The sequence below is a fragment of the Orycteropus afer genome, unplaced genomic scaffold (assembly GCF_000298275.1).
Source record: "Orycteropus afer afer isolate SDZICR_OR568_19922 unplaced genomic scaffold, OryAfe1.0 scaffold00358, whole genome shotgun sequence".
Lineage (NCBI taxonomy): Eukaryota > Metazoa > Chordata > Mammalia > Tubulidentata > Orycteropodidae > Orycteropus > Orycteropus afer.
In genome coordinates, this window is record NW_006921945.1 from 1,479,334 (window position 1) to 1,490,720 (window position 11,387).

At 47.6% G+C, this 11,387-nt stretch overlaps 1 protein-coding gene across 1 annotated transcript in view; it reads left to right on the forward strand.

Moving 5' to 3' along the window:
- The window catches only part of BRAF (B-Raf proto-oncogene, serine/threonine kinase), a 170,127-nt gene extending 160,082 nt beyond the window's left edge, over positions 1-10,045 (forward strand). The window contains exons 19-20 of the mRNA XM_042782526.1: positions 4,074-4,227; positions 10,023-10,045. Of these exons, the coding sequence (XP_042638460.1) occupies positions 4,074-4,227; positions 10,023-10,045 (177 nt within the window). The remainder of the gene's footprint in view (positions 1-4,073; positions 4,228-10,022) is intronic.
- Positions 10,046-11,387: the final 1,342 nt, after the last annotated feature.

Genomic DNA, 11,387 nt, shown 5'->3' on the forward strand with positions numbered 1-11,387 from the left:
TAGTCCTCAAGGAGATATCCTTGCTCCTTAGCACTTGAAACGTTAAAGAACATATTTTAATGAAAAATATATTTTCCAAAACAAAAGTGCCTAAGGCATTTGGCTGCTAACTAGAAGGCTGGCGGTTCAAACCCACCGGCTACTCCTTGGAAGGAAGGCTGGGTAATCTACTTCTGTAGTGATACCACCTCGGAAGGTTGCTATGAGTCGGGTCCGACTTGATAGCAAATAGCAACAACAACAACAAAACAGAAACAAACAAACAAAAGAATGTATTGAGAGAGTGGTGCTCTTTCACACTCTTGCAAATCTGCTGCCTCACCTAAAAGAAGACAGCTGGCCCTCCCTGCCTTCACAGCAGTGTGTTGTTGCATCTTACCTCACGGTGCCTCTGGAAACTGACACTTGTAAAGTATCTCTCAAAAAAACTCATTGCCGTGGAGTCAGATCAGACTCATAGCAACCCCTCCTTGGGTTTCCAAGGCGATAAAACTTACGGAAGTAGATTGCCCAACCTTCCTTCCAAGGAGTGGCTGGTGGGTTTCAACCTCCAGCCATCTGGTTAGCAGTCAAATGCCTTAGGCACTATGCCACCAGAGCTCCTTGTAAAGTAACTAGAGTCAAGTAATACCTCAGGAATACTGTGAAAATGGCTTTGACCCTGTGGCCCCTGGAGGTCCACAGGACACCGCCCTCTTCTTCATGGAAAATAATCACCTCCCATGTGTCCCCTTAATCCATCTCCAGGTGTTTCTGAGGGGTGTTTCGACCTGGGGCAAAAAGAAAAGACAGCCGTCGGCACTGCGTGCCCTTCTGTGGTGCTTGTTCACGTCTCATTGCTTTTCTTTTTCCATCTGTAAGTGTAAAGCCTTAAGTTGATCATCTTCAGTAAGCTTTGCAGAGAGCCGAAGTGAAGTGCCTGGCCAGGGCTGGCAGGTTCAGCTGTCCTGTGTGCTGTGGTGTGCGTGTGGCGTCCCATGGTGCTTGAGAAGGTCCTTATGGCACTGTACTGACACCTGTCATGAGAAGCCCGTGTCGTTCTCAGCGCAGATGGACTGCACAGTTCCTCTGTCGGGTGATGACCGGGCTGCCCCTTGTGAGTCCTGTACCTTTGACTCAGTCCAGCTGGAATGAGTGAGTCTCTGATTCTTATCTAAAGAAGCAAAGAAGGCAGGAGCCTTGATTTTAACCCTTCTGCGACCTGTGGGACATAAGTCGTCCACCAACATTTTCACCCTCTGCTATGTAGGACCACCTGCAGGGGATCTGTATAACTGCATGAATCTGAAAGAACAGGCTTCACCCACCCCCCATTCTTACCATGAGAGCCCACTTGGGACATATGTGTCCCATATCATTGTATCAAAATCCATATTACCTCAATTAAAAAAAATTTCCCCTTCCATTACTGAAAACACATGATATCAACAAAGAATTCACAGCAGAGATAATTTGGTCATGAAAAGGTTGACGAGTCCCAGAGCTCCCTCACAAAGGCCCCAGGAGCTTAGGTTGTTGCATGGATGTTGTGTTGTTATGTGCCATCGAGTCGGACCCGACTCATAGCGAGCCCTCCTTGGGTTTCTGAGGCAGTATCACTACGGAAGTAGATTGACCAGCCTTCCTTCTGAGGAGTGACTGGTGGGTTTGAACCGCCAGCCTTCTGGTTAGTAGTCAAGTGCCTTAGGCACTATGCTGCCAGAGCTCTTTACATATTGGGATTCTTTGAGGAAAGAGGGTTTTAAAAAAAAAAAAAAAACCTGGAAGTTGGCCACTGTCTTAAGCTGCACAAAAGATGAGTACGTTGGACAGCGTCAGCAGGACCCTGGGCCCGTTCTCCTTTCACACCCCAGGCACCAGGGTTTCTTATTTGCCGTGGTAGATAGACATTAATACAATAAATTATATCCTTCAGCCTGATTTATAAATGATACGCAAAAAGGCAAAGTGCTCATTTTTCAAATATAAGTAATATCTCATTTGTTGCATGGAACCTGTCTGTGAATTCTCCAGATTACAGAGGGCTGCCCTTTCTAAGTATTTTTAAATTTTTATGACAAGATCTCTTTTCATACAGTGCACAAGCAAAAATTTCAAATGGCTAAAGATGTAGCTGGAAAAGCAAAGCTATAAAATTGAGATAATTTTTGTAGTCTTGAGGTAGGAATGGCCTTCCTCAGCAAGAGATAAAATCCAGAAGTTATCAAGGGAATGATTGGCAGAGGTTGTTGTTGTTATATGCTGTCAAGTCGGACCTGACTCATAGCGACCCCTCCTTGGGTTTCCGAAGCAGCATCACTACGGAAGTAGATTGCCTTGTCTTCGGCAGATAGGACTACATAAAAAAATATTACACTTCTGTGTACTAAAAAGGAGCTCTAGTAGCATAGTACCTAAGGCACTTGACTGCTAACCAGAAGGCTGGCAGTTCAAACCCACCAGCCACTCCTCAGAAGGAAGGTTGAGCAATTTATTTCCGTAGCAATACCACCTGGGAAACCCAGGGAGGGGTCGCTATGAGTCGGATCCGACTCAACAGCAGTGAGTTTGGTTTGGTTTGGATGTTGTAAAAATGATGTGGAACGACAAACAGAAACAAAAACTACTATGTGTATGAAAAAGGAAGTGTTTATACAAAGGCCATCTACAAACCAATAAAGAAAAGAAACAATAGAAAACGGGCAAAGGCCACGAACAGGTGATTCACCCAAGAAGCCCATGTGAACCTGCAGGTGATGAGCTTTCCATGGCCATCAGCAAATGCGCAATAGCAGCAGAGAGATGTGTGCCTGTCCACTGGTCAGTGTCCTGCATCAGTGGCACGGTGGGAGCATGGACGGGGTCTCCCGTTTAAAAACGATGGTGGGAATGTACATTGACTCAGCCTTTTGGAGGGCCTTGGTAAATTTCCAATACTCTATATACCCTTCTTATGTAGGGTATATGCTTGTGAACATCTGTGCCCTAGAACCCAGAGGTGGTTATTGTGATAGGGAAAGTAAAGACAGAAGCATCCCGGTTACTCCATAGGGACGCCATGGATTTGGATGAGGTAAAGAGAAAACACTGCAAAAGAAAGTGAGGGCCCACTTTTAAAGGGGGCAGCGGGCTCGCTCTGTTTTCATGCGTCATGTTTATGCAAAGGCTCAGATGCAGGTGGAGACCTAACGGTGGTCACCCCAGGGTGGAGTTAGAGGCCTGAGGTCTCTGGCTGGATCCGGTTCTGTGGTACTGGAGCGTGTGCTTGGTAGGCTTGGAATTGTACAGGTCGCACTGCTGTCCTCACTGCCTTCTTACAGTCATCATTGTGCACATCGGGGTTTAGCCTTTTTGGAAAAGCTTTTGGCTGCTCAGGTGAGTGCTAACAGTAGTAGCAGTGGCTGGTGGTGTTTCACTGTGCATTGCCAGGCGTTGTGTCGAGCCGTCGTGACTCATGACTACACGGGTTCTCGGGTGCAGGCCCTCGAGGGTCGTGACTGTGTTTTGCACCTGGGTGTCCCCCAGAGCCTCCACGTCTGTGTCCTGGTGTCTGTCTGCGGGGCTGTTGGCTGTTGCTCTCCCTCTTGGGTCACGCACACTCTGGGTTGGCGGGTCCTTGCTGTGTTGTGTGCGAGACCCTGCCCACCACTAGTGTCGTTAGAGAACAAGGCACTCACATAGCCCTGTTTAAGAATCGTCTGAGCACCTTCTTCCCATCCTCCATCTTCCGGAAGGGCCTTGCAGTCTGTGACAGGCGGGCATAGAGTTGGCCTTAAATGTTCTTACTCACTGTTCCCAGGCTGACAGATGCTCTACAGCGTGAACCAGGGCTAACTATGTGTGACTTTTCCCATTCTGGTTAGAAAGGCTTGATGCTTTTGTTCAAGGGTAAAAGCAATAATGGTTTAACGGATTTCTTTCTTTCTTTTTTTTTTCCACGAACACTCATTTTCTCTCGCTATCTCCCTGGGCATTTAAGAGACTCCCCAAATAAGTTAGCATGTCAGGTGTGTCCCTGTAACAGCAGGCTTTGCAGGATTGAGACCAATGAGACTTGCCCTGTTTCTTTGTTTTGTTTTGTTTTGTTTTTTCAGATTCTCGCCTCTATTGAACTGCTGGCCCGCTCATTGCCAAAAATCCACCGCAGCGCGTCAGAGCCCTCCTTGAACCGGGCCGGCTTCCAGACCGAGGATTTCAGTCTGTATGCCTGTGCTTCTCCCAAAACACCCATCCAGGCCGGGGGCTACGGTGCGTTTCCAGTCCACTGAAGCCAGCTGCGTGAGTGGGAGGGTGTCGGCGGGCAGGGCTCCAGGAGACCTTGTGGGCACGCTTAGATGAGTGTGACTTTAATAGCCCTTCTCTTTTTAAAGGGGGGCACCAGAGAGCACGGCTTTTTTAAAAGGTGGGATCTAATTTTTTCCTGACCCGAAAGTCATACTTAGCATTGGATGTTCAGCCTCCACGTGTTTTTAAAATACACCAACGTGGCTCAAGTTCTCAGTGCCTCTCCTGGAGGATTTACTTCTTGCTTCGACTTTGCTTGGTTTACTTGATTCTGCTCAGTGTTGTTTCCTCGCTGAAAGTGTTCTCATGCCCTCTCTGTGGTGGGCCGTACGCGTGAGGTGCTCCGAGGTTGGGTGCTCTCATGACTTGTGGGCACTTAAACACGGCCCACAGACAGTGTCTGCGTAAATGGCCACCTTCTCTGCGGTCAGTAAGGAGGAGCTCGGGGCTTTGAAGCCAGACCGATGTAGCTGTAGAGTAGTGCACATGAACTTGGAAACGCTTCCTTTGTGTGCCGGGCTCCCATCTCAGCCTGCAGGAGGACTCTGGGGAAATCACGGCATTCCTTTTGCCCCTCTCTCGGGTAGTTCAGGATCAAGAGTGCAGTCGTGTCTTTAGATCTTGGTTGATGACTTGCAAGAACATTTCCCATATTTCAAAAAACCAGAATTTGAAAGGGTTAGAAGAATGAATTATAACATGCAAACCCTCAGAGTGCACACTTTCTGAATCCTCCCGTGAAACTGAAGATAACTGTCATTAGTGGCCATTACCAAGACCAAACTCACTGCCATTGAGTTGGTTCTGACTCATGGTGACCCCGTTGAGTTTCCACGGCTGTAAATCATGATGGAAGCAGACTACGTCATCTTTCTTCCATGGAGCAGGCCGATGGTTTGAACCACTTAAGCTAAGTGCCTTAACGGCTGCACCACCAGGGCTCCTTACTAGTCCGTAGTGGAATGAGCAGGTTAGCAAGTGCTGTCTCTGTCATTTCCAGTCCTCCTGCCCCATCGGCCTGCCTTCTTCTCTCTCCCTAGCCCAGCACTACCCTGCCTAGCCCCCACTGTCCGCCTCTCTTCTTCCGTCTGCCCCGTCTTCTTTGCCAGGAGATGCTGCTGAGCCTGAGAGCTGCTCAGAACCTCACAGATCCTCCCTGTGGGTACTCTGGTGGCCGGTAATGCCCTCCTCCCTGCAGCCTGGAAGAGCAGGGAGGTGGGGCAGGCAGACGACTGGATAGCGTGGGTCCAGAGGCGGGAAGCGCTAGCATTGACTCTGTGTTAGCTTGTGGTTTGTTTCCCTTTCTGTTTGTTTCATACTAGCTTTAGGTCAGTTCTTCCCATAAACAAAAAGTGCCCTGTAGCACTCAGCACTTTACGTAGATAACTGAAGTAGGAGACTGACTCCTTTTTCCTGAAACTCGAGCCCTCTTGCGTTTTCACTGAAGTCAGTCATTTATGAGGCAACCTTTTTTTTTTTTTTAATTGTGATTTGGGTGAAAGTTTACAGAGCAAATTCATTTTCCATACAGCAGTTCACACACGTTTCTCATGACATTGACTACAATTTCCCACAATGCAGCACCTCCCCTCCCACTTCCTTCCGATACTTACCTCTTCCCTGTGTCCATCCCTCCATGAGCTGTCTCCCTGTGCATAAACAGCCTTTCTTTCTCCCATGATTGTTCTCTCCAAGGAGTGTATCTACCTCAGGTACATGTTCAGCTCATATGCCTGTCTTTTGCTTGACTTGAAGCCACAGGTGTGAGTTCAATTCCAGACCTGAAGGGCAGCTAGGGACCATAGTCTCAGTGGTTCCACCAGGCTCTATTGGACCAGCAAACTTGGTCCCCCCTTTTTTTTTTCTCAAATGATTTTGAGTTTTATTCCACCTTGTTCTCCCTCTCTATCCAGGGTCTCCTCCATAGATCCCCCTCAGAGTAGTTGACAGTGGCAGCCAGGTACCATCTAGTTCTTCTGGTCTCACAGTCGTAGAGACTGAGGATCACATGGTGAACCAATCACGAGGACTCATTGTTCCCATGAATCTTTGGTTTTCTTCACTCTTCTTTGCTCTGGACAAGGAGAGACCCATCGTTGCATGTAGATGGCTGCCTGCAAGCTTTTAAGATTCCAGTTGCTACCCGCCGAAGTAGGAGATGGAACAATGTTTTGTGTAGTATGTTACGTGAGGCAACCTTTTTATAAAATATATTTCACATTTTGAAAGTTTCATTAGTCAGTAATGAGGAATGAGATTTGTCTTCTTGACTATAGGTGATCTGGGGGCTCACAGGGTTGAACCAGATGCTTCGGGTCGGTTTGTTTCCAGACGTTATGGTACTGGCCCGACCTCTGAGGTGCTCAGTCAGTCAGTTACTCCCTCTGTAGTCATGACTGCCCAGCACATTCGCTTCTGTGGCCATCTCCCAGCTCAGCTCAAGGAAATGACCCAGCCTTTCTCCTAATGTTGTGGAACTTGATGACAAAACATTTTGTCCATTCATACACTCAATGTATAATAACCTCTCCTGTGTCCCTTTCTCTAAGAACTCACAAAGCCAACACGTCTGGGCCGGATGACCCTCATCCTTCTGAAGCTGCCTTGAAGGGCCTTGGCACCAAAAGGCAGTCTGTCCGTCTGACTTAAAGTGCCTCTACTGACATTCACAGCACATTCCTGTGCGAAAGGGCATCTTACAGCATCTTTTCTCTCCAGGGAATTTTACCAAACTGTGTGGGAATGTCACTGACATACATTCAGCTCTGGAATGAAGGCCAGTGATTTAGTGATATCTTAGAGCTAGTTAAAGGAGTCCTTAGCTTTCGAATAAACAAACCGTGACATTCGAGATGTCGAAAACCCGAAAACCCCCAGTTCCCATTTGTAAAGTCGTCTGCCCAAGTGTTCTCTGCCCTGTTCTTCAGGAAAGCCAGTTGAAAGTGGAGCTAAGGTGACTCTCAGCAAAGGGGGCCAGCGTGGCGTTCTGGCCTCAAAGTGATTCTCCAAGATTTAAAATAGTGAAGCCCAACTGAGCATTCACAGATACTGGAGGAACTCTGACCCCAAACAAAGTGTGGGGGGGACTTCACCCACCAGGGGGCGGCACTGACCTCAGACATAATGGGGTGGGTAGAGATCCCCAGATGTGTGTGTGAGGAGGAATGAGCACAAAAATAGTTTTTCTCCAAAAGTAGATCCATTGCCTTTTGCTCCCGTCTTTTCCTTAAATTTCTCCATGATGTCGGGTACACACAGAGAACGTTTTTTTTCCCTCCGTCTCTAACCTGTGAATTCTTTTTGACACCTCTGCCCTCGCCCACCGACCTGAGTCTGGTTGTGCCAAGAACTGCCTGGTGTTGTGGTTTAGAGGTATTAGTGCCGGGTCGATTGGGGTTCGTGGGTAAGATTTTGTACTTTGGGGAGTTTTGTGTGTTTTTGTTCTGAAGCTAATAGTTTGGAGAACAGAACTGTATTCCAGAAAACGGAGTATCTAATTGCTATAATGAATGGGAAATATTTCCTGAAGATTTTTTTCAGTAGTTTTTAGAAGTGTTTAATAAGATGTGATTGACATTTTATCATTTTCTGATACTCCCTCACTTAATGAATGGGTGCTAGCTGTTTTTTATAAAGGTTTTTGTTAAGTGAATCCTGTTTTCACATTGCCTTCCTTTAATTCTCATTTAGATGCTGCTAGATGTAGTGAGTATTCATAGGAACATTGCAGATCACTTTAAGAACTGTTCTATAAACTGAAAATTGCAACCCTAAGCCGTAATGTCCTTGGGCCATGAGCACCAGACATGAGAATGGTGGGGCATCTCTGAAGCCTCCATTGATGGAAGCGCATCACTGTGCCCCGATTTGCTCCCCAGGGCCTTCATGCTGGCACTAAGCTTTGAGTCAGTGCCACCACCTCACTCCTTTCAACTCTAAATAAGAGGCATAATTCTTTTACCTTTTCTGGATCTTTCCCATCACGTGCTCTTGAGGAAAGGCCTGGTTATCTGCTTCCATAAAGACGACAGCCAAGCAGACCCGATGGAGCAGTTCTGCTCTGTGGCACACAGGGTCTCCTGGAGTTGGGGCCACCTTGACGATAGTGAACAGCACTTACTAAGTTCACGGCATCTCGGTTAATTATGGCTGGAAAGGAACGTGTCACTACCTGAAGTCCAATTACAAGCTGTATTTGGAATGAGAAAACAGATTAGGAAGTGTTGACAACTGGTTAGGGACTCTGATTGGTAGAGCCCTGGGTCGAATGCCGACTCTCCGGTTGTCTAGCTGTGTGATCCCAGGCAAGTCCCTTCGCCACTCTGAACCCAGGTCAGCGTAGCGGTGGCCCACCCTCACAGGGTTATTGTGCGGAACAGGTGGGGGTGCAGTGCTCGACAAGGCACCTGACATGGGACAGGCTCGCAGGTCGGGCAGATCGCTTCTCCGCTCCCAGGGACCCAGCTGTCGGCAGTCTGCTTTGAGGGTCACGCCAGTGCACTCAGCAGCCAGCTGGCCTCTGCTAACAGTCGGAAAGTGGACAGATTATTCCTGCACTAGTTACATGGTGTGGTAGAGGAAGCAATGGCATGGATCCTCCTCAGAAGAGGCTGTTACCAAAAAACTCTGAGGTTAAGGCTGACTGAATGAGTGGTGGTCGTTGCCAGATGTAGCTGTCGGGCGTATGATCAGAGGAACTGGCCCTGCTTCTAAGCGGGAGCTGAGGAAAAATAACGGCAGATGCCTCCAAATTCAGCAAGCCCACGGAGTGTGGGGGACCCGAGGAGATGGTGGATTTTAAAGAATCCCTGCTGCTGAGAGTCATGGTTAGTGCCTGTGCCCGTGTTTAATTTTTGGTAATTTGAAAGGTGAGTTAAACTAGAAATGGAAGGCCCAGAATTTCTTTCCTTCTGTCAATTGTACAATGTGGGCAGACTGTTTGACTTGTCAATTATGTCTTTTGTAAAATAAGGCTAATTCCTGCTTCCCCATCTTGATAGTGGCATTGTGACAATAGATTGTGACCCATGAAAATTGGTGCACAGTGCCAAGAAAAGCTCATGCCCTAAGTAGACCTCTGAGAATTTGGGTGTGCTGGTCCTGCCTCCAGCTGGCCTGGATTGCTGCACGTAAGCGTTGGCAGGGACCTTCTCTGCATGGGACAGTTCATTGACCCGGCTGCCTAACCTTTGACTCAGGTTCTACCTGTTACGGAAGTTGGGTTCTTTCAGAGCTTTCGGCCATGTTTGCTTTGAAATTAGTAATAATACTGCGAGATGTGTGGTGTGTAACTAGAGGCGGTCCCCAGATCGCGAATGTGTGTGCCTTTCTTGTCTTTAAGTTGAATTTGTGTGTAAGTCGGGACAGTTAGGTGAGTTCCTATGTCATGTGAGTCAAACGTTTGTCTTGCTGTATGCTGTATGCCTCGAACACTGTATAGAATGTAGTGTACCTTTCTATGCAGATGCACTCAAACTCCTTTAACATAATAATATAGTGATAGTAATGTTCACGTTTTTGGTTTAGTCATGTTTTGATGCACTTGCAAAGGAGCTCTGGTTGTTATCACGAACCAGTGTGCGTACCTCGGAATTTTAACTTAATTGCCTTTACAGGGGTTGGTTTGTAAGGGAGTCGGACGTTCGTAATCTGGGGCCTGCCCGTAGTCACCTGTCAGTGAGGCTTCGAGGAAGGCTTTTCTGGGTCTGGCAGCTATTTCAGACAACTTTTTAAAATTAGCTCTTGTCCTCCCCCTACAGGAGAATTTGCAGCCTTCAAGTAGCCACACCGTCATGGCAGCATCTACTCTTATTTCTTAAGTCTTGTGTTCGTACAGTTTCTTAACATCAAAACACAGTTCTGTTCCTCAAATCTTTTTTTTAAAGAAAAAAAAATTCAATGCATAAGCTAGTGTGGAACAGAATGGAATTTCCCATCCAACAAAGAGGGAAGAATGTTTTAGGAACCAGAATTCTCTGCAGCCAATGTTTCTTCAACACAAATACCACGTGCACAGGAGTCTGCCCACTGCCAGGAAGAAAGAGGAGAGACCCTGACTTCTGGCCTTTTGACGGTCAGGCATGATGGAAAGGAACTGCTGCTACCGCTTGGGAGATGTGCCCGGGAAGGCCTGCCCACCCACCTCGCCCCGCTAACCGCCAGATCAGTGTGTGGCTGGCCGTCTGAGGGCGCTGCTGCAATCACCAGGCACCGTTCTCTTTCCTGTTCCGGGAGTGTGGGTGGCGCGCCCTCCTCACCCCCGCTGGTGAATTGCTGAGGGTGGAACAAAATGCAGCATGCCCTTTCCCTGGGGGGCTTTCCCTGGGGGGCCCTTTCTCTGGGGGACCCTTCCTTCAGGGGCCTTTCAAGCTTTGACAGTTTGTCAACGGGAAGCTGTCTCACTGGAATGGAGGGTGAGTGAGGGGGAGGAGGAGGTACTTGGGGGTCTGAAGGAAAGGGGAATGCTGCATCTTTGTCCTGAACTGTGGGTTTCTGGCCTTTGTTTCCTTCCTCACGGGGGTGTCTGCTCGCCATGCAGGCTGGGGAGTCTGGCACACATGGCTGCCTTTTCTCACTGGGTCCAGCAATGAGGACAGGCGTTTGGGGCTTTCCCCTCCACGATGTAGCACGTTCTCAGGAAAATACCGTTTCTATCTTCCTCCTCAGCTCTTCCAGTACCAAGCACCCACGCAGCCCCTCTGCCCAGGGCACACAGTGCCGTGGCTGTCTCATCCGAAGCCTACAAAACTGCTCAGTGACAGTTTTGAATGTGAGAGATTTATGTAATTTAAATGTAAGGTACAGGTTTTAATTTCTGAGTTTCTTCTATTTATATTTTTATTGAAAAGAAAATAATTTTCAGATTTAATTGAATTGGAATAAAATAATACTTCCCACCAGAATTATATATCCTGAAAATTGTATTTTTGTTACGTAAGCAACTTTGAAAGACCATCCCCCTTTTCTCTGCCTAAATACGGGGAGTCTTAGCATAATGACAGATATTTATAATTTTTAAATCAATGGTACTTGCTGGATCCACACTAACATCTTTGCTGATATCTCATTGTCTCTTCCAACTGACTCCTACACGCCGTGCTGCATCCTCTGCCCAGCCCTCTGTC